Source organism: Stegastes partitus, unplaced genomic scaffold (genome assembly GCF_000690725.1).
Source record: "Stegastes partitus isolate 25-593 unplaced genomic scaffold, Stegastes_partitus-1.0.2 Scaffold1201, whole genome shotgun sequence".
NCBI lineage: Eukaryota > Metazoa > Chordata > Actinopteri > Pomacentridae > Stegastes > Stegastes partitus.
In genome coordinates, this window is record NW_007578932.1 from 291,943 (window position 1) to 316,197 (window position 24,255).

Genomic DNA, 24,255 nt, shown 5'->3' on the forward strand with positions numbered 1-24,255 from the left:
CGACTCTCATTCACACTCACTCTGTCAAAGATATGCCTGATTGAATCTGAATTAAACGAGTGCCTCAAAGCAGAGAGAAACAGCTTGCCTTTACTCCGCCATACTGTCTATTCTTTAAAACACAAACACTTCCAATCTGAATTTATATAACACATGCTCACAAAAAATGGACTCATGTACAAACACATATCACACTGTTTTTCCCCGAAGAGCCCCATCCCACTGGCAAATGGTTCTTTTGAACCGGTTTTAAAAGATTGATTGCTTTTATTGTGAGCCTTTGCCTTGCTTTTATCGACATTTTAAACTGCCAAAATCACCAATTGTTGTTTTCTGCCTTTTATCTACTTTGGAGCCCTATCAGTGCATTTTTGTCATGATAACAATGTGCAAATTGCCCCATTCATTATTGTTTTTTGATGGAGAAATTGGGTAAAATAAGCACTTTGTAGATAAGCGCAGCGTCTCAACACTATTCGCAAAAGCATCAGCGGAAAGCAGAATGCATTTCAAAGCGCTGAATGCCTAAACTGATTTTAATTCACTAATAATTGTGTAATCTTCCTATCAGAAAGTTCCAAAACACAGCTCGCTCCTGGTGACTTATAAATCCGCTCAATAAGCATGTCTCATTGATTTAACTTCCCATTTGAAGTGTCAAAGCAACCAACATGTAGATTGCAATTCTCAGAAGTTAACTGATTTGATATGGTGATTGAAAGGTTTCTTTGTCTCTAAACTCCTTTGTTCCACTGTCAGTGTCACTGTCAAGCTCCTTCCAGGTCTGACTAATTCACTGCTTTCCTCATGTTTAGCCTTCTTTCAAAAATCGGATGCATTGAAAAAAAATAAAAAATAAATAAATAAGTCTATCTTTAAAAGAAAGGGAGCCCCTGCAATTTTTCTGGCCAAGGGTGTAACTCAAAGAGACTGTGAAAGGAAGAATAAACTATGGGAGAAGAAAATTAATTGGAAGTAGTACGATGTCACAGACAAACATTCACATATATAACAGATTAATACACCCACATAAACGATATATCCTTCAAAAAGACACTCAAGCTGATAAGGACATATTTTCTTTATTTTCTCGTGCTCCCACACCCACACACAGTACGTAACCTTCTCTTACCTTCTTTGCTTGCTGGACACAGGTCATGTACTGTCTGGCTAGACTGGAGCACTGCAGAGTCTGCTGTGGATTTTCTCTGTAGCATTGGAGCACCTTGGCCTGCAGCTCAGTGCACAAAGATGCCGTCTGCCGGGGCCTAGAAACAGAGCGTTGGAAGAAGGCTCAGTCAGCGTGATGGGAATGTCTTCAGTGACTGTATTGGCTGCCATCACCATGCTGTACATTTCTGTCAGTTCACTGATTTTGTATTTCAAAGGAGCCTCTCTTGTATATCTTGATCCAGGTGTTACCACCAGTAGGGCTGTATCAGTTATTCTGTGTTGACATACATGCCAACAAAAAAAAGGTAATTATTACTCCCCACTGTTCATTTGTTGTCGCATACTGAGATCTATTTGTTCTCTAACTTTGTGTTTGTCTTTCAAAAATACATTTCATGAAACAGATTGTTACGACCCAGCTCGCTAAGGGAAAAGGAGGTAACAAATAAACAACCAGATGGTTGCAGTTGAACCAAAGTTGATTGTGATTTTAATGAGAAGTAGGTTTTTGTGACAACAAAAAAAAATCTACACAGGCCAAACAAAAGGAATGAGAGGGTGGCAGTGTATGCAATTTAAATGAAAGAAATTTATATTGACAAAAGGAAGACTTCTGACTAGAAGTTTTAAACTCACCTAATAGAAGAAAAGATATAAAACCCAAATATAAAGTCCTGCGCTCACTAATCAAACCAGGCCAGAGTAGCATCCCTAAAACATACTTTAAGCGTTTCCTGCCAAATGTCTTTAACATAACATTTAACCTGGCTGAGTCGCAAGTGACTAAATGAGTCTCTTATACGTGCAACAGACAATTCTCAGGTCTCTAATGAACAAGGTTCCAGAAGTACAAAATAAAGAGACACAGGGACGACCTGTTCACACCAAATTACAGCAGCTTTTTTGAACTGTTATACAGGTGCGCTGATGTCTTTTAAAGCTTGACTGGGTAGCAGTGCTGGGGTACTCATACAATCAGTACGTCTAAAAAAAGCAGGACAGAGGAGGATCAGGGAATGATTTTCTGGATCTCCAAAAAAAATGCAAAAGTAGTAAGGATCCATTTTCTTGTATTTTCTATGAATATGAATATGACTTCCTCCCCCCCGCTTTTTTGTTTTTATAGTATTTCAGTAGCATGTTATTGACACCATTTCTTACCAGTCAGTTGCAGATTGAACTTTTTTTTTTTTTTATACAACATTGGATGACAGCAAAGCATTTTTAAAGGAAAGTCTAAAACTATTTAGCATAATGTTAGCATGGGATCTTGTAGCACTGCAATGTAATAAAATAATTACAACTGTAAATTTAGTTTTGCGATTTAAATAAAATGTCCTTGAAAGAAATGTATTTCCGTGTGTGTGTTCTGATAACTTGTCAGGGGTTTTTTTGTTTGTTTTTTTCAGAATGTGTCTTTTAGGGATGTAACCATGTGTGACAGCAAATACACATCCAGTAAAGGCAATAAGTCTTTGCTACTTTGACAGAAATGTATGCATTTGCCTGTTGTTACCATCTGATGAACAAAAATGGCTATTGTGCTTGAGTAAATAAAACCTAAATTAAATAAACTGGTTAAAAAAAAAAACAGTTTTCATTCTTAATTCCTTGCATCTTGGCACTAGTGATTTTCATTTAATGCAAAGTTAAAACCCTTCAAGAGGTAAGAATTTCCTCTTGCAGGAAAAAGTCTGCTTTTTATTCACAGACTTCATGGTTATGATCAAGGTAGTAAATGTAATGCTTAGATGAAGAGCTTTAAACTTTAAAATGTGTCTACTGCAACACTGATATGCAGTCACTACAATATAAATCTACACCTTCAGTCTCCGTCAAAGATGGGGGGAAAAAAGTATGTGTTTCCTTCTGAGACACTGAATTTTAAAAAACACAACAACTAACTACCAGATTTACAAATGAAAAGCACAACTACAGCCACACAGAGGAAGACACAGGGGAGTGTTGTAGGTGTTTTCTTAAAGTTAGGCTTTGCTGAAAACACAGCAAGACCGGCAGCAACAACTTCTGGTTTGTGTCAATAAATCTTACGATGAGCAAAAGAAAATAAAAACACTTGAGATTATTTGGAGTTTGTTTTAGTTGCAGCTGAAGAAGCTGAGATAGTTTCAAAGGCTTCAAGGTGCAGCCAGTGGAGATGAATTATGCATCAACAAAGCAGCTTAAGAGTCAAAGTCAAACTTTCTCTTTTCTTTTTATCTGACTCGCACAGTACAGTACATGCGTAGACAAAAGCACACAATCGCATCCGCGCCCCAAACCCCCCACCCACCCACAAACAGGCATAAACACACACGCAAAAACACACGTACAGGTAGTGAATGCTAATCCTACAAGAGGGTAATCCTTGAGTGCTCTGTTGCTTGTGGTAATTTACCTGCTGTTGTGACAGAACTCATAACTGGAAGCACTGGGATATGCATATGCACACACACACGCACACACACACATAGACACGACTTATCATTCTGAGAGCCTCCCATTGCCCCAGAGGCCAACGTGGCAAATCTCAACAGGCCACTGGTAGACGTCGGAGGGTTGTCAGCTGATCTAGTTTATTTGGACCTTCCAGAATATAAAAACTGGATAGTGTGTCTTTTCCTTCCAACAACTGACACCTACCTAGAACCATCTCCTATTGGTGTTCACCTACCACATCACACATGACACACATCTGTTCACTGCTTGCATTGCTTTGCTGTTTCCTTACTTTTATATGGGATCTTCACATGGTCTCTCTTGTTGAATTTTATTTTAGGACAAAATAGATCAGAGCAAAACGGAAAAGCGAAGGAGACACTGGAATGGAACTGAACAGAAACAAATATGAATGAAACACAAGAGAACTGAATGGAAAATAGTGCAAAATGGAATATAATATGACAGCAAAACGTCACCTCAGAGTCCATTTAATTGAAGATTGAAGCTTTCAATCATATCACATCCAGCAGTTTGTCATGGAATTCTGAATGCTTAAATTCATTACGACTTTTATTACATCCTAAAGCAGCGTTGTTTTTTTTTGTGAGTATTTTGAACATCAAGAAACCTAGAAAACAACAGAAGAGAGCGAGACAGAACTGCTCTCTCTCTCTCTCTGACTCCAAATAGAAAGACATCTCGAAGACATTTATTATCTAAGGGTTTTTTTTTAAATGCACATTTTAGCAAAACATCTAACACTGTGCCAGTTGTCGTCGCAGCTTTATATTATTCTATAATGAACTTCATGATGGTATCCTGCGATAATTTTGCAGGCTGCATAATAAGATGAGGAGACGGAAAGAGGAAGAATTAGTGTTAAATTTGATAAGGAGGCACATAATCCATCATGTCAAATCAAGACTTGACATGACGGGACATGCCTTTTTATTTTGGGAAGCTGACCATTTGACATTTGCATACGCAATCATGCATGTGCACGTACACAGGCACGCACACACGCACACACAACTACATACACATGCACCATACACATACACAAACACACAGCTGCCCCAATGCCATCCCAGAAAGCAATTACAGAATCATGCCTCCTTCACATATGAATGAGCTCAGTAGTCCCTGCCTTGACAAATACACATAATACGTGTGTGTGTGTGTGTGTGTGTGTGATCTGTGCTTTGTAAATGCACTGCATGTGTGCGTGCATGAGATAAAAACGCGCGCGCACACACGACTGTGGGAGAAATTTCTCTGCATTGGTATGTGTATTGTGTGGTCTTAGTGTGTGTGTGTGTGTGTGTGTCTGTGTGTGTATGTGTGTGTGTGTGGCTGTGTGCGCAGTGGAGGGTAGAGCGACAGGATTAAATAAATCACTGGCGGAGAGAATATTCATGAAAAGAGAAGTGAATGCAACCTGAGAGAGAAAGACAGAGAATGTGACAGTGATGTATTAAATGACAAATAACCCTTGCAGCTTGCATGGACAAACAGTAGCCCATGGCAACCATCACAATCTGCATTTTTACCTCAGCCACGTCATGCGGTGCCACGCAACTTGAAGCTCAGGAGGTTGACTGTTAGCAAAACGTCTGCATGATGTTTGGTGATCCATCATTCAGTTGGTGCTATATGATTCACTAGCTGATGTTAATAAAAGTGGACAAACATGGTTGCAACCATGTTAAGGTTATAATTAAAATACTTAACAGCCTTAAGATACAGGATAGAAGATTTATAGCTAAATGCCTCTCATTCAGAATAAAAGGGACATTAGGTCTATGGGAGACTGAATGGAGAGGACTTGTAAGCTCTTGAGAATTCATATTGTTGCACAAAAAATTAAGATGATGCTGTTGCTAAAAATCAGTTGCTAAGAGTCACATGATTAAAATTATACGACTGGTTTGTGTTTGGCTTTGCACCTTCACAGCTGGTCGGCATTCTGAATTACTCCCTAAGAATAGGAGATAACGGCAACAATAGCCTCAAGGTATTAATCCAAACTCAAGGGGGAAAAAAAACTCGTTCTTTTTTCTATTCAACAAGAGAAACTTTCTGATAGCAGGAGTGTTTTAATAATGGAATCTGAAGCAGAAAATTGCCTCTGCTAATCTGCACTAACTGCCTCGTTTGACTGAAATTAAAGGTGAGCTCTTATTAGAAAAACATTAGCCGCCCCAGCTAGTTTGATAGCTAACTTTCATGGGGGGGGGGAAGCAAAACAACACTCCAATTGCTTTCTGCCTGTGACGTTTTGCATAAATATGTGCAGAGTTGAGGGAGAAAGATTAGGCACAAATCGTTAAAGTTTCTCATTATTTTTTGTCTCACCTTGGCAGTGTGTGGTTTTTATGAAGAGAGCTCAAGTTCTGCGCTGTTGCAAAGCATGACATTGGGGAATAAAGCAATAAGAAGAAAAAGAAAAGATCGGAAGGGCGTAGCATTTTATTATTCTCTATGTCTAAGATGGTGTTGTTTGTGTGTGTGTGTGTGTGTGTGTGTGTTTGTGTGTGTGTGTGTGTGTATGGTGCGCGATTGGTTATTAATGTGTAATGACAAGGATTTGGGTTCCTTCAAAGTAGCAGCCATGGCATTGTACTTTTGGTTTTTAATATGCTGAGTGGAGGGGAAGAGAAGAGAGGATCAAAGATGTCATGGCTGGGGTGAGATCAAAAGGAATGACAGAGCATGCATCTACTATTGTTAGAGGCTTTGTAAAGCTTTTATGAAACTACCATAAGGATAAAATTCACAACATGATAGTACAGCTCGCAGAAATCTGTACAATCACACAAAATCAAAGGTGCAGATTCTGTACATAAACCCTGTAAAGTGTGTGACCTAATTCAGTAGCTGCGATTGCTCTGGTAGTCATAATAATCAGTTATCCTACCTTTGCTAAGCGATGCAGTGCACTTAAATACTAAGCTCACATCACACAATGTGACAACACCCAAAAAAAACGTCACAAAGTTTAAGCTCAACTCCTCCGAAACACTTACAAAGTCCCCATCTCAAATGGGAATAACAATCAAGAACAACTTTAAGCCATGGGCTGAAGACAGACAGAACTCTGCCTGTACCTTCATGCGCTGACAGACGAAATGCTGAAGGGAGATGGGAATGTAGGATAAAAATTCGCACTCCGTTAGCTTGGCTGATTGATCCCCGCCAACCTCACTTTGTGGGAATACACGGAGAGGGAGATGGGGTGGGGGAGGTTCGGGGATAAGGACAGTGTTTCATTAAAACGGGAGACATGCCGGAACAAGATAAGAGGCACATGTGCACGTGTGTTTGTGTGTGACATCACGACGCTGATAACTTTTCAATCAGGAGAACTTGCGCTTGGACGACTCACTCGAGTTGGGAACGATACTGGGCTGCTATCTGCTTCCATCGCTGGCGTTTTTATCAACAGATTCAATTCCAGTTTTGTGTCATGCCATTTGTCCTTTTCTTTAAAACAACTTCACTTTTCTTTACAAGAACAGTGTAGCTTCCAGTATGTACTATATCTGAACACATCATTTTTGCACAATAAAATAGACTATTAATCTCATGCATTGCCTCTTATGCAGGGTACTGTTACACACAACCCGAGTATTGTGTCCCTTTGTTCCCCTTTCATTTGTGCCTACTAGCCTTTATATCTAGGGATGCACCGATACTACGTACTTTTGGGTACTTGCCAATACCAAGTACTGACATGAGCATTTAATAATAGTCTAACAGATCTACCAGTGAGGTGTTATATTACGTAGTAGCCTCCAAAAGTGCTCTGCAAATAGAACTCTCTACAGAATAAAATCCTCTTCAGTCCACTGTCCAACTCAACAGATTACAGACATTAGCTGACACTGCTCGACCAAATATAAGCAGACAGAACTTAAGATCGAAATATTCTGCAACAGGCTGCTGATGTGTTTCTTCACAAAGCTGTGTAGCTTGGTAGTACAGTGTCTGTGATGTGGTGACTCTCATACGGAATCCCACATTATCTACAACTGCTCATCAAGAGGAATGCACAAGGTAAGAGTGTATTTTTTACAGACTGTGGGTGGTCCCTGGGCATTTTCTTTGCTTCTCTGGTATTTGCTGCAAAATTGGTTGTTGCCGTGTCCCACTGCTGGCATTAGAAAACTTCTTGATCTCTGTGTTTTGTTGGCTCTTCAGATGTTTTATCAACCTGCGTTTCCTAAATGAGCTATTTTTCACTCCTGCTCTTGACACTTTAGCAGAGCACAGCTTGCGGTCTGCTTCATTTTTGTTATCCTAAAATATTTCCAAACTGCTGACATTGCACCTCCTCTGCCTACCTGCTCAGCTAATGAGAAGTCAACATTATGTTGCCATGAAGTGGTATCGGGTGTGGCTGTGTAACAGTAGTCTCACAGAGAGGAGTCTGAGTACCTGAGAACATCTGGTATCGATGCATCCCTGTTTATAACACTGCATACTCTGTTGATGCGTTAAGTTCCTATTAGAGGTCCTGATCCAAACAGACCTATGGATAAAATAACCTGATATACAAAAACAAATGAAAGAAAAAAATCCCAAATTAATTTATGATTTGCAAACACTATTTTCTCAGCCCTTCATAGGTCATTCTACCCATCTAAACCTGAGTTTGTCTTGCAATAACTGTGATCCATCATGTGGTCAGAGCTGTGTGTTACCCAGACTGCAGCAGCTACAATTAAATATAGTTTCTTTGTTAATAAGGTCCTAAACGATCAGATCTATTCAGCCATAGTGGCCTACTGACATGGATTTTACATTTACAGCAATCTGGCCTCATTGTGCCGAACATAAAAATGATCCCATTCAGTTTGGTACCGATCTTCAATTTGGGGAAAAGTGAGATCAGTACATCGATATCGTTCCACACAAACAGGTTTGAAACCTACAGCAATACAACAGGACCTTAAGGAACCTGATTAGACTGAATACAATTTGGCCCTAACCCGACAGGGATCCTGAGTTAAACTTTTAGGACAAGTGTGAACCCTTGAAGACCTCTTCTTGATGGTTAGAACAATGAACGCTGTTAGGACAGACTTGTCAAGGCCCTTACCTAACTGAACAGATCAATAAATCTGGCCTGTAACCTTGGAGGGTGTTTGTGTGTTTGTCTATATTCTCTCAGAGGCAGAAGGGTGTGTAGGGGACTGCAGCCTTCTGTGCTACTGGTAAATCTTTGTAAGTCCACATTGCAGACAGGTCCTGCCTGTAGTAATGACTAGCAGTCTGCTACTTTGGAGGGCACAGGGATCCTTACAGTAAGCTACCTGTCTGTTTCCCTAATTGGACATGCTACCCACATACACACAGAACTAGACACATATACAGAATAAAGTACATAAAACAGACTCACATGAAAGAAGGCTTTTAACTACCAACTGTCAGCAGTTACTTTATGGTGAATCCTCACACAGACATCCACCTGAGGTTCACTTAGATTGTGTCTTCGCCAACACTTTGAGGGTAACACTTTTTTTTTTTTAAAGAGGATTAATGGATTTTTAGATATTAAGGTAAGCTCACTGCAATATTGCGGGTTACCACAGCAAGGTATTTTTAGAGAATATAGGTAGTCAGATACCCCAAGGCAAGGCTAATGGATGAACTCCTCTAAAATGCCTCATGTCCAGGCAAGTAGAAAATGACACTAGATAACGTTTTACCACCGCCTATGTCTCCACATGAGGGTTAATGTTTTAGAGAGTGTGACCTGTCCAGTGTCGGAACAGAGAGGCAATATCCCAGGGCGCTTTCATCTTGATGCCCTGCTTTTAACAAAGTACTCACCTCAAATATGAGAGGCAGCTTTTAGCTTAAATGTTTGCACTTAAACTATTTGGGGCCAGTCCTGGAATCAAGGATGGGAAATAGGTAAAATGGAACTACTGCAACTATCAATAAAAACCAGGAAATTACTAAATGGGAGTTGTACCAGCGTGTCCTTAACTAATCTAGAGTCTTGTTCCTGATTTCAGCCACCAAAAATGGGGTTAAAGCGATATGTGCTTTTTCCTACACTGGCTGAAAACAGTTGCTTTCAACAAAATTTGAACACTAGAGCTGGTAAATAACCTATAAAGAGATCCACAACATGGCACACTGCATTATACTGCTGCTGCCTCTTCTTCTAATACTGCCATGGTCACTGTCAGTTGCAACTTCTCCCTACAGGTTTTCATTTTTACTAGGAATGTGTTGGTTATCGTTGACCTTGATTATTAATATTCAGTATTGGTCTCAGCCCTAAAAAAAAAAAAAAAAAAACCCAAGTCAACCCCCTTTAAAACTCACCTCATCAGAATGTATGTCATGACATCTTCTCAGCCACTAAGTGAGATGCCCTAGTCTGGTGTTTGCAAGTATAAAATCACTTCTGTCCTTTATCTGTATGTATTGCATTTCGATATTCAGCAATTTACTCTAAAGTCCCAGGAGTACTAAAGGAGGTCTAAGTCCAGACTCTTGCACTACCTATTAATTGCTTATCATTTCCATGTCATGTAAGCCTATTAAGCGGCTTGTGGCTGTAATGTTTTGGCATGCGTATCTACCTATGAGCAGATGTCGAGGTCAGGTGTAACAGCAACAACCGAAACCACCCAGAGAAACAAAAATACCCAAACACTACAAGTGGGAGTGCAGAGATTTTTTTTTTTCACCTGACATTAAGCTCAGTCCATTTCCTTGACTATCTGACACCTACTAAGAACACGAAGACAGAACAGAGGAGCAGTGTCAGGACAACAAAAATAAAAAAAGAGGTTGAGGGCAAAAAATAAAGGCAGGAAACATTACAACAATGTGCGGAGCAATAACAAGTGAGACTGAAAAATGATTTTAGAATTAGGAAAATGAGACAATAAGGCAGAGATTGAGATGCTGAACTGGAGACAGAGATGGATACAAAGACAGAAGAAAAAGACGTATTGTAGCTACATAACTTGTACCCCCCACTGCTGCCCCCCTCCTTTTCAGCAGTGGGTAAATAGAATAATTACTGGGTGGTCAGTGTAGTGTGAAATGACAGCGTGACCACGGCACAATGAAACACTGCCCAAATGCTGACAGAACATGACGAGCGCATGGCTGCCTGAATACAAAATGGGCCTGTATGTGTGGCAGAGATAGAAAGAGGGAAAAGGAGTGAAAGTTTGTGTGAGCGCTGAAAAAAAAAATAATAGCAACATATTGTGGCGGGGCTGAATGCTATTCCTTCAGCAAACTTGTGCTGAAGTGATCTTCTGACCTCTCCCATGCAGCTGTGGACAATGGCAAATCTTTGCAAATGTAATCATTTGGGCAAGATTTTGGACTTGAATTGTACGCTGTTGAATTCAATGGGCCAGGTGCGTGAAGATGGCAGTGTTGTGGATGAGGTCACTGCCCATCATACAGTACAAAGCTGACAAAAAAAAAACAAAAACAAAAAAAAAACCCCAAGCACCTACTTTTTCCTCCTGCTGTTTCTTGGAGTGTACTATATTGTGTACTTCTACGCTATACTACTGACTTCACAATAATAACAGTAATAAGAAGAAGAAGAATCATACATTTACTTTCAGGATTGTAGTGTTTTATATTTTTCCTTTCTGTGACAATTTCAATAGTTGGAAGGGAGCATGTTATGGAAATCCTTGGATAGGTTGTAAAATGTTGAAGGTACAGCAAAATTGTAAACTGACAGTGATGGTGAGTGTCTAAAATGATATATTCAAATACAATAAGTTCTGTGCTACATCATCAGCCAACCCATTAATGACTAATCAACAACTTGTTTAATATTTGTCTATAAAGTACACACTGCAAGCAAAGTGGAGCAAAAAGAAAAAAATATGATTTTCATCAATCATAATGTATTTATATCAATATTGTTATTAAAACTGCAGCTTGGAATTCAATATTAAACAGAGTGTTACATTATTACTGTTCTGCAGGGAGAACATTTTAAATCTTTGGTGTGTTTCATGAGGAACTAACAAGATTTGTATTTAACACTGCTGGCAGCAGGCTTTCGCCATGTTTAATTTCAACTTAAGTGAAATGGTAAACGGTTAGACATTGAAGCGAGCATAAAAAAGCATGTGTTGATGGAAAAACCATAAAATATCACGATAATCATTGCCAGATATGTGAAAAAAAAGGAAAACCAATGATTATCTGACTATATAGCAAAAAAGGGTGAGAATGACTGTTACAAAGGAGCACAGACCGACAAAGCAACACTCTGGCAGCATCAGTGTGGTTGCAGGTCAGGGATTATTAATACTGTCATCCTTTTTGATAATAGGAGAGGTCTGAACTCTGCTATACCAGAGCAAAACCTCTGCTTCTTGCAAAGTCACAGTGTTTCTAGGAGTAAGCTGTGATGCCAAGTCACTGATAATTTATTCCCAGTGACTGCTAAGCTTGTAATAACAACAAGACCACTGTGAATATTGAGGTGTATCACTATACAAAAAACATGGGGAGGATGTTAATGTAGAAACAATAATAGACACTTGACAGAATAGTAAGTCCCAATAAACCACATGAACAAATAAAAAAAAAAAACATGGAGCACAAAAAACAATTTCTCATTTCCCTTTCTCTTTGCATGAAAAAGTTGCATATCTGACCCACAACAGATTTCTTTTTTCTTGATTTTTTTTTCACCCTTTCAGATCTTGAAACTAAATCTAACATATAACAAAGGCAACCTGAACAGACACAATATACATGTTTTCAATGATAACTTTACTATCGGTGCAAATAGGTTCACCAAAATCTAAAAACACCATTGTGAAAAAGTAATCGTCGTCCCCTCTAAATAGCTTGTTTTACCAGCTTTAGCAGCAACGATCGAAATCTTCTGATCATCTGAGATCAGTCTCTGACATTTCTGTGGTAGAATTTTGGCCCATGTTTTTTTGTAGAACTGGTTTGGTGATACAGAGTTTCTGAGCATGAACTGTTGTTTTCAGGACCAGTCACTTCAAAACATTTATTTTAATCCTTTTGAGTCATCCAGAGGTGGACTTACTCTTATGCTTGGGGTCACTGTCTTGTTGCATAACCTAGATGCACTTGAGCTTCAACTCAGAGACTGACCTGACATGCGCCTTCAGGATTTTCTGTCAAATGAGCAGAATTGATATTTCTCTCAGTTATGGCAAGTTGCCCTGCCCCTGAAGCAGCAAAGTGTCCTCATATGATATGGCCAGTGCCATGTTTTAATGTAAGTATAATGTTGTTTTTGTGGAAATTTGGTATTAGACCATGTGTAATTGGACCTCTGTCTTCCAAATGCTTCAAGTACAACATCATTAACATGCACTTCAAAGGTTCGAGGGTCATCAAGGTAGGATGTTGTGGCAAAATTCTGATAAGCCTTCATGTTTTACTGGGTTAGCTGTGGTTTTTACTTTGCAGCTTTCCCATCTGTTCTGTTATGACCCTTGTCTTTCAGAAGGTGGTGCTCTGATGTTTATTCAGAGGAGAGAGGCCTGTTCCTTGGATGCTTTCCGTGGATCTTTTGTAATTCCTGGATGAGTTTTCACCAAGCTCTTGGAGGAATTTTAGAAGGTCGGCCACTTCAGGGTAGGTTCCCTCGTGTTCAGACTCTCCTCCTTGTAGATAATGTCTCTCACAGTGCATTTGACACAGAGCCTCAAAAACAAATTTGTAGTCATTCCCAGACTAATCAATTTCAGTCACCTTCTTCCTCATTTTACCTGGAATGTATTTCATTTGCTGGTTGTGAGCCCGCCTTGGTGTGTCTATTCCAGTGGAAACAAATTATTCAGGTAGTTCTTTTAACTGAGTACTGGGGACGTCCTGTAACCAATCTTAGGTGTGATTGTGATTGAGGCCGACTGAGGCAATTTTAAAATTGAATGTATCTCCATGAACATAAGACCGATCCTTTGTTTATGACCACTGTTACACAGGTGTCATAAATACTGCAACTTGATCAACCAATAAACAATTAATATATATCAAATTATATAACTTGAATACTTTGGGCATGTGTCCTGTGCTGATATTGCAGTTTCAAGCCACAGAAACATGATGTGCAATCCTACTTGATCCCAACTTGATTTAATACACGATGCTGACTGGAGGTCATTAGGCATTACAGAGGACTTTGTCATGGTGCCCCTTTACTGGCTAAACCCCTGTAGATATTTTGCAATATTTGAAGAGTGCATTATCTAGGAAAATGGTATCGAGCATTGGCAGATACTAAATTATAAATGACTCGCATCGGAGCCATTGCGAGCCAAAAAAACTTCTGGATATCCCTTCTAAATACCTTTGGGGGTGAATTATTTTTCACAGAGTCCCAGTTGGTATTAAATACGATTTTGCTTCAATACATACAATTATCATTTAGATTGTGATTTTGTGTTTACTCAGGTTTTATTTGTTTAATAGGACAAAACTGTTTAGTAGGAGATACACACAAGATGAAATCAGGAGGGGGTTGATTTTTTTTTTCACAACACTATAAAAAAAATGGAAGAGAATAAAGCAACAGAGAGCTTACCCAGTGACAAGAGAAGCTGAACTAGGCAAAATGAGATATGTTCATCTGTCAGGTCAAATCTAGGGTAACTTTCACATAATTAATGCAAAAAACAAGGCAAACATGTTAAATTGTCAAAAGAAGATGAGTCAAATATACTTTACTTGTACTAGAGAGGTCACCTAACAGCAGTGAATCTATACACCATAGTACTATTACAATCATTTTTCTAGCATTATCCAGATATTTTTTGTTACAATATGGATCCTACAACAAAGTTACACGATAAAAACTATAAAGTTTGATTCACCTTGTTTGGAATAGTTACAATGAGTTTCAGTAGGGCCAAATACTAACTTCCAAAATGTTTACATAGTTCATCACTCTGTGAAACATGTTTGTCTGGAGAGGAAAACAGTGACGATTGACATTTAATTTGAGAGTTTTGTGAAAGTACTGTTCTACATGAAATGAAAGGTGATAATTGTAAATTATCAGCTTGTCCCACCACTATCTGCAGAAAACAGGTGTAACTGTGAGCAGCTACAGGAGGTGTAGTGTTCACATTAACAGCTTACTAGTGTTGCAAATAGCCTTCACACTCTGGTCTCTGACCACATCTACTTTCTGACAACTATTGGACAGATTTTTCTCTGTGTTATACTGTGCTGAGAGTTTGTTTCTAATGTGGCATACAGTGACTGTCTTACATTTAGGTTTGTACAGTAAATCTCAACTAATAGATTGTTTACAGGTGTATGCAGTAAACTGCGAAGCCAAAGATGGACTCAAAGAAATAAGGGAGTAACAAAAGTTAGTATCCTAGAGTATCATTTCCACACATACTGTGTTGCAAAGCAAATTCACAGTACTTACCGGATGTGAGCCTCAGCTTGAGTAGCTGCCTTGTTGTACTGTTCAGCCGTTTCCTTGTAGTTGTCAAAGTTCTGCAGGCAAAGAGATAGAGAGAGAAAGAATTTGTGAGAATCAATTCAGGAGTATTTTACAACTCTGCAGACGCTCTACTTCTTGATATTTTGAGTTTGAAGTGTGCTGCTCAGGAGTTAATATAATTCAACGTTAGATCACAAAATATAAAAAAACCCAGTAGACACTCTGTAAAAGTCATCAAGTCACATGAATTAGAACTTAACAACATGCATATCTACATAATCTTACAACAATTACAGATACTTTTTTAGATTTAATACAAGCTCTAATAAGCCAGCAACGATAAGCAAAATGCATAAAGCACCAAAGGAAATGTCACATTCGTTAAATTAGTGACCTTTGAATTTTACAGCCTGCTTACAAATCTGAATGTTGATGGTCTGTTGGTACTCCATAATGTTTTATTTCATGCGAGAAAGTGTGGCATTTAAATAGCAATTACAACACAGATGGAGCTTGTGCCTAGAGGGCAAGGTCATATACAGCACACCTTTACCGGAATAATCAGTGGTCACAGTGTTAACTACACTGCATGGTGGTCTGAGCTGCTCGCAATGTGATGTACTGACGAGGTACTAGCCAAGAGCATAAATAGTTTTAGAAAAATGTATAAGGGATGCAGATTTCCAGCCACAGTACAAAAAGTATATTTGAAATCAGCAGCTCAGCGAGATGAATGATCACCTTGCAGGCCTTGTGTCACAACACATGAAATACAGTTTGTCTAGAATACCCCAAACACAAAGCAAATCTCTCTCGCCACCCTCTCATACACATTCACAGTGCAGTAATCACCATTTTAAACCAATAACCGCAGCGCTCAAGCTTTTACTTAATTATTCCCTATATTCCCAATAGATGGGGTGATAGGAGAGGAAGATAATTGAAGTGACTGAGCAGAGAAGAGATGGGATCAAACACAAACCTCCCCCACAATCCCGAGCCCTCTACTCCTCCAGTGCCCCCTAGTCATTTTCATATCTCATTATTTCAAGCTGATCTGCAGACATGCTATTCCTGATCTGAATGTCTGGCGCTGGAGAAGACTCAAGTAATGTCATAGGCATCTTTTCCTTAATCCTATCTGCAAGTATTCCCTACAATGTAATAATCTGCCCCTCTACCATTTTCTCTCCGGTTCTTTAAAGAAAAGACAGTAAAATTGAAGTCATAAGGGTAGTGTGAAGGAGGGTATTTCAAATTAGTAGTGTCTAAAGTATCCACCCAGACAATGTTACTGTGATGAAGTGGTCAAGATGAATTGTGGGTAAAATAGGCGCCAGGTTTTTGATGACTAAAAAAAAGATTGTTTCTCTGGTTCTGCCGCATCAAAATTTAGCCTTTTGTCTCTAACTGTCCACTATGAGTCCCTCACTGCTATCGATGTATAACAGTAAATCTGAGGACTATTTTAAATCTGCCCACAGATGTCCTACTGACTTGTTTGCTTTTCCAACCAGGGAATGAGACAATTTCCACAACACCTTATGAATCGATAAAAATCTTGACAGAAATGTGGACAGTGATTCAGACATCTATCGGCAATGTACATTAGACCAGAAGCTAATAATTGTGTCCAACTACAGTTTACCTTTCCTGTCCTATCTGAGTTTGTGTTCCGTTTTGGCAGTCACAGTAATTCACATGTGGAAATGCCAAACATCCCTAGGTGTAAGACTTCATCCCCACCAGTTATGCTTCCTAGCTGTGTTATATTGGATTATCCAGGACAGGACTCAGGATTAGACTTCTGTTGTCGCCAAGTCTCCCCATTGCCAATGTATGGACGAGGCTTAAATACCACATTTCAACAGGGGGGTAACAACTGCAGCTCCAGAGATTAGAAGTCAAGTGTACTTCACCTCAGCATCATCTACCTTTTGAAACAGAAAGACAGTTTCAGACTTTGGAACCTTTACTTGGATGTTTCCTTAGTCTAATAAATGTCTCTATTCGATAGCTTCAGAAACCAAGCCCTAGTTTTACTGACATTAAAGAGACATCAAGTCTCATTTTTGTTGGAAGGGAGCTAGTTAATACTTTGGCTTGCTTCTTGGGAATATGTGGTAAGAAGCTAGCCACATGTTTGTGACTTAGCCTTTAGCCTCAGGTCAAAGGCTTAGTGGGTAGGCTCAACAGAGGAAAGCTGAGAGTTGAAACTTGAAAGTCTGTGGTTGCCTTGTGGGACATCCAGTGTTCGAACTAAGATAAAAAAGAAGCTGCAGAGGGGCTTAAACCCAAGGGTGTCTCTGATTATGCAGGACATAGTAGGGCATCAGCAAGGGGAGCAGCAAGTGGATGGTTTAAAGGTATAGTGAACTTCTTACTGACTGAACCTTTTTTTTTGCCGCAGACATTTTGACTTGTAACAGTAGGGGAAGCACAGTTGGAATTAATGATGGCTCAGTTTCATTAAGTGTCCCTGTAAGCCACGACAGTGAAACAGCATGCACAAAAGCAGAATCTCCTCTAGGTGGAATGCTGCCACCATTAATAGACCAGTGCTTTTCCAATTGTGACAAGTCAAAATGTCTGCAGCTAAGACGGTCTATTGGTGTACCTTCCAGCTCCGTCTATAAGGCTTCGGAGGGGTCAGGCAGTGACTGATAAAGTGCTCAGACTTGGAATGAGATAAATACTTATCCAGGGCTACGAAAATCCCAGATCTCTTATAATTTAATGTTACGCAACAGTTGTAATGCTTACATTTTTTGATAATACTGGTTTGCAAATACTGTATTTTACCACTGTAAATCATGTGTTCTTGTGAGATTCTCTGGAAACCTACAGTTTGGAGCCTCTTCTGAATGGAGACCAATTCATGTTTCCGACTAAAGCACCTTCACCTTGCCCACACAAACATGCAAACACACAGTCAAGAAACGCTCTGTTCAAAGACATTTTTAAAATAGGTATTTAAAAGTTACGGGAAGAAAATGGTACCTGTTAATGCTTGTCTCTGGTCATGCAAATACAACAAGGAATTAAGGGGGAAATGAGTAGAATGGGAGTGCAATAGTAGTGTTTAGACTAGTAGGTTGAGCTTATCCAGACAGTTTTTTTGTTCATGTGTATCCACATGTTATTTTGTGTCTACTGACAGAACAGGCCCCAAGCAACAGCCCGAGCTCAGGTCTCATAACACCAGAGAAGTGGTAGCACTATCACTGGCATACACACTCTGAGCTCTTCCCAGTCATTTCCACCCGTGGGGACAAAAGCCCAATGCGGGGAGACAGAAAGGGGGGATGATAACCCTCAATGGGGGAAAGCGAGGTTTTGGGGTTGTTGGAAACGCTCATGGAGGGGATTAGTGTGGGCGCATGTGTGCCACGCTTGTGTATAAGCTTGCATACATGCAGGTGTGTGACTAAATCTATGTTTGTAGGTGAATCCTTGTGTTCAGATGATCCTTGCGTGCGCACTTGTCTGAACACCCTCCAGGAGCTGCGGACTGAGATGGGTTGATGTCAGGATTTTGGGGGAGGAGTTGTTTCACGCTCCACGCTTGGACGAAGGCGGATTAATTTTTTTTTTTTTCCAGAAGGAGCAGTCAACAAAGGGGGGGGAAGAGGGGATTAAAAGAGGTGAATTTTAAACTGAGACTTGTTTACAGAGTCATAGGGTATGTTGCAGGAAGACAGATATACTCCACCTGTACACTGCGGGGAGATTAGGGAGGCATCCAAAAATAAATGAGAGGCAGAGAGGAGAGGATTGGGAAAGAGGAGAATTAGAGGTATAGGTGCTGTTGCAGTCTTTATGTGTATTTTTGTATGTGTACATGTGCTATATATGTGTATGTGCGTGGAAGAGTGGAAATTTCAAAGTTGTGCAGTGGATTTGCCACTCTATGACAATTACTTCTGAAATGACAGCATGCATACACACACAAACATACACACACAAGGCGTTTTTCACATTTCACATTTGTGTCAGTCGTGGACTCAGACTGCATCCACAGCCTTTGGACAAACATAATAGTCTGTTATCATCATTCATCCCTTCGGCAAACTGGACACGAGAGTGTGTTTGTATGTGTTTTTTTACACAAGTAATCAACCACAGACATACACACAAGCACACACATAAATTCACACACACACTTGCATACACAGTTATTAGCTTATTAGAAAAGGCTGCCGCTAAGCCAAAGTAAAATGTTGATTCAAGGGAAGATCACACACCAATTACCAGTGGATTCTCCTTCTAATCTACCTGTTCTTACCTTTGGCTTAAATATTTGGCTCAGATCATCGAGACACCCAAACAGTAAAATTGCATGTGCATGCCTGTCTGCTTGTGCATGTGTTTTGACTCCAGAAAAATCAATACTGTTGTATGGAAAAGCTCCAGCCTCTGAGATTATCAACAGCAGACAAGAAAAGGACTGATAGTCAAACAATGACATTCAATACTTTAAAATCTCTGCTTTGCAGGCAGCTAACAGAATTTAATACTGATGCTGGAGCAGGCCTCGACAATCTGTCAGTGCTAAACCATGGAATGCTTTCCTAAAGACTCGACTGAATCATAATTTAGACATATTACCATTTCAGCTTGTGTCTTGTGTTTATGTATAAGACCTGGGTGAGTCACAATTCGACTTTTAAGTGGCCATTTATTTCAGCCCAACTGGAATCTGCAACAGGTATGAGAGAGTGAAAGGAATGAAGATAGGCAGGGAAATGGAGAGGGGGCATGAAAGGAGGGCTGGATGAATGCAGTGCTAGACTGGAAAATGAAGGAAGAGAAGGAAGGAGATGGACGCTGGCTGAGGATAGACGGTCTGTTTAATGCACAGTCCATATAGCCTCTTTATCTCTCCCTCTCAGTCCCCCTCTTTCTCACTGCCTCATCCACATGCAGGTCAGCTGCAAGCAAGTGAGGGGTGAAAAAAAAAAAAAAAAAAAAGATAGAAAAAAGGACTGCAGTAAGCGGAGAAAGATAGAGCATCCTGCACTCTTCTGCCAATCAGTCTCTTCCGTCAAGCATTGCAGCATGTGCTGCTTGCTGCGCGGCGTGCAGGAGCCCTTCCATTTAACTTGGCTATGTAAAAGGTTTTCTCAGAGGCCTAAAGGAGGCGAGTGCCAGGGACTAGATAAGGTCCCCCGTCTGCCTGATGGGCCTTGCCGCGGGGAGGGAGAAATGGAGGGGAGGGGAGAGGAGGGATGGGAGTCAAGTCCCAAAGAGTGCCTACTGAAGACCTGAGGGAGAGCTGTGGGTCTGAGGAGAGAAACAGAGGCTGGGCCAAAGTGTAAATATGCATACCTGTTCCCTTTTCATGGCTTTATTATATATTCTGTTGTCAGTTAATGTCAATGTATCTTTAACAAAAGAAAAATATCTGTGCCCTCTTTCCTCAACATCTTACCATCTTTGTTCATATTCTTTCAGTATGCTTGTCATCTGTGTTATCTAGTTTGTTTCCTTCCTTTCTTTATTACGTTTGCACTCTGCAATTTAACTCTCCTGCTTCTTGTCGTGTCTTTCAGGATCTGCAAATCACTAAGAGCATAAAGCTGATATTTTCCTGCCCTAAAATCATACCTGCTGTCAAACATGCTCATCACAAAGTCTTTTAACAAATCTGCCCAAGTTTACTGTGTATCAAACCGCTGTGCTTATGGCTTTTACAGCGTGCACAATATCAACGACGCATTAGCGCTCAGGTTGAGGGAACACAGGACATAATTTCTTAAAAGCACACAACAAGCCACTTTTATTTTTTTCTATTTTGAAAAAAGACAACAGGGTTGTTGGAAAAAAGGACATAGTGATGAGAAAAGCACAGTACATTTTATTAGGCAACTGAATCTGTCTGAGAAACTCTCTCTTGAGTGCTGGTCCATCAACAGCAAGTCGTGACTCTCATCTGTCTGCTGAAACTTTCAATTCATTTACATTTTGACACCGGTATGTGGGCTTGACATTTCCAAGATAGAGAAGATAGAAAGTATTTCAACAAGATTTTAATCTCCAAGGAGAGTGAGTAATATGTCAGTTTAAGATTTGTTTTGATATTCCAAATGTGTGAGGACATCCTTTCGGTGAAAGCCTACAGGAGGGTTTTATCTCATTACTGAGGTCTCCTGTTAAACATGTCAAAAATTTTAAATCCCAGTTTCTTGCTCACTAAACACCCAGATAAAAATCTTCCCAGAAAGAAATGATGAATAAAGATTTATATTCTCACTGCTTTACATAAGATCATGGCAGCGCTCCAAAAAATGTGGACGTTCAATTTAGCAAACGATACGCAAGAAACAGCATTTAATACGGCGCAACTACCGAACTGAATTTGGCGAAATATGCTTAAAGGGAAGGAGTTTCAGATGAGTTTTGCTGATTTTCTTATAATGATATACATGTTCATAATATGGGAAAATTGCCCTTACCTTTTTCTCCAGTGTTTCTAATTGCTCTTTATAGAAACTGGATATGCTCGCCAGCTCCTTTTCTTTTCTCTCCAGTTGTTTTGCCTGAGCAAGAGAAAGATGGAGACAACAAAGAACACAACTAATAAAAACACTGCATTTTTGAATTAAAAAAAAAAAAAAAAGGGCAGTAGAATATAAAGAACAGCTGTGGTAGATATTGTTTACATTGACGCATGTCAATCCTGACTGTGCCGAAAAGCACAAGGAAAAAAAATCTGGTACCGAAACAATAAAATTTCATGTAACAGTTTTAAATTGAAACTTTAGAAATGAATGAATTAATGCTTAAGGTAACTGGCTTCCTTCGCTTAGGAGCATGGGATAGCAGCTACTGGTGAGTGGTCAAAAAACAAGGCAACATGGTGCTTTCACTGACAAAAACCACTGGTGTCATTTAAACAGAAAGATGTAGCCCATAAGACAACTTGGAATACACATCTCACCTATGATGTACAGTTATAAAAGACTAGAGTATAGTGAATCTATAATAGCATCTATCAGAGTCGTATCTATCAATCAACTCTACCTCAGTTTCAAGCACAACAGCAACCACAATCAGAGCGGTTCCCAATAAAACAAATGAATTTAAATATATTAAATTAAATTAGCCCTGTGATAGACTGGCGACCTGTCCAGGGTGTCCCCTGCCTTCGCCCTAAGTCAGCTGGGATAGACTCCAGCCCCCTCGCGACCCTAGTGAGGATTAAGCGGTGTATAGATAATGGATGGATGAAATTTAAATATGCAGTCGTTAGGCTCTAATGCAGCCACCTCTCTGTACCAGTAGATTAGTTACAAATCACAGGTAGTAGTCTATAGAGTCTGAAGGATAAACAGTATACAATTTCTTTTAATTAAACATGTGGAAAGAAAAAATAAAGAAAATTATTTTTGAGTTGGAGTTTGTGTTATTTTAAATTTTGACATATTAATCCCTAACAGTGCATGCACATCTTCTAAATAACATATTAACAAAATAAACAAATTACCACATCAAATCCCTATACATGACTACCTAGAAATGACAACTTGATCGTATTACTACAGTATTATATTTAGAGGTACTTAATGATTGTACATTTCAGACGATCCTTGTGCTTCCCACAGCAGCTACTTGAACTGTAACTACTGTATAATCATAATGTGAGCATACATCTGAGCTACTGTATCTGCTAATGAACTGCCACTGATGGAAATTACAACTTCCACATTTCTACCAAGATAGCTAAGCTACAGCATCAGACAAATATTTTCACCATCAGCAAGCAAACTAAATATAAAAAAAGTTTCCTTCACAACAGATTCCCACCACTGACATTTTGGAGACCATGGTAAATATGATTATACCCTCCCCAAGTGTGTGGTTGTAGCATAAAATTGCAGCTTTTTCAAAGCTGTATTTTTCCAGGAGCTTATGTGTTTCCTCATCCATCCACTCTATGAGTACAACATGATATCAGAAATATACAATGGTTGACGCATCACATCTACACAACAAATTCACATACAACAGAACGGTGGTGGGTCCACGTAATGCAACGAAACTTACAAAACTACTCGGGTGGATTGAGACTGGCACAGCTGTGGCAGAGGCTGACATGGCGTCGCTGGCGTTAGGATGAGGTGAAAGGCTTTAATAAGCCGCTGAGCCAAGCTTTGACAGGCAGCAAGATGGCGGATTGGCTGTAGGAAGACCCATAGTTTGGGCTATGGCGTAGCAGCATGCAAGCAGAGGAAGACAGGAAGCAGATGTCAAAAAGATAAGCTGTGAAAACAAGTAGCCAGTTCAGCTTGAAATCAGACATGTACATGCATTGGGGTTTTAAAATAAAAGATTTGCTTTAAGACAAAGATTTTACAAGATGTTATGAAACTTTTGGGATGGAAACACCTTTTTTTTTTTCTTTTTTACAGTAATGAGACATAACAGTGTGTCAATATCATTTCAGAATTTCAAAAGTAGAATTCCTTTATGATAAATATGAATTAAAATAACATCAGAAAGAAGAAGAATAATGAACAGGTGAAAAGCAAATGACAGAAAGAGACAGAGATGAGCATAAACCAAAGGAAGCGCTGTCAAGGCATGGGGCAGCTGACCGTCAATACATTAGTGTAGGTGGCTGACAAGCACACAACTGGACAGTGATTCTTCACTGTGCCATGAGCTCAGTGTCACAGTGAATTACTAATTCAGCTTATTTTAGATCATCCATTCACAACATTAAAAACAAAAGTAAATGGAAATGAATTGAATTGAGAGCGGCACAGTAGGGAGGTGGTTAGTACCGTCGCCTCACACAGCTAGAAGGTCCTGGGTTTGCTTCTTTCTGTGTTTGTGCCTGTGTGGGTTCTCTCCGGGTTCTCCGGCTTCCTCCCATAGTCCCAAAATATGTTGAGGTCAATTTGTGACTCTAAATTGTGAATGTGAGTGTGCTTGGTTGTCTGTCTCTAAGTGTAGCCCTGTGATAGACTAGCGACCTGTCCAGGGTGTCCCTGCCTTCACCCACAACCCTACAGAGGATAAAGCAGTGTACAGACAATGGATGGGATGGATAAACGGAGTTGAATTGAATCGACTGAACGATGAGAAATTTTCTCCCAGAACAAAAAAACATTCCTGTATTATGTGTTTTGCAATAAATAAAAGGTACTGTCAGGTTCACATGAAAAGCTGCTATCAATTTTATTTTCAGA

The 24,255-nt window shown here is 39.7% G+C and overlaps 1 protein-coding gene across 1 annotated transcript in view; it reads right to left on the minus strand.

Moving 5' to 3' along the window:
- Positions 1-24,255, minus strand: part of chchd6b (coiled-coil-helix-coiled-coil-helix domain containing 6b) — a 60,696-nt gene that overhangs the window by 16,599 nt on the left and 19,842 nt on the right. The window contains exons 5-7 of the mRNA XM_008297228.1: positions 21,517-21,600; positions 15,044-15,114; positions 1,133-1,268 (exon numbers count right to left, since the gene is read on the minus strand). Coding sequence (XP_008295450.1) covers positions 1,133-1,268; positions 15,044-15,114; positions 21,517-21,600 — 291 coding nt within the window. The remainder of the gene's footprint in view (positions 1-1,132; positions 1,269-15,043; positions 15,115-21,516; positions 21,601-24,255) is intronic.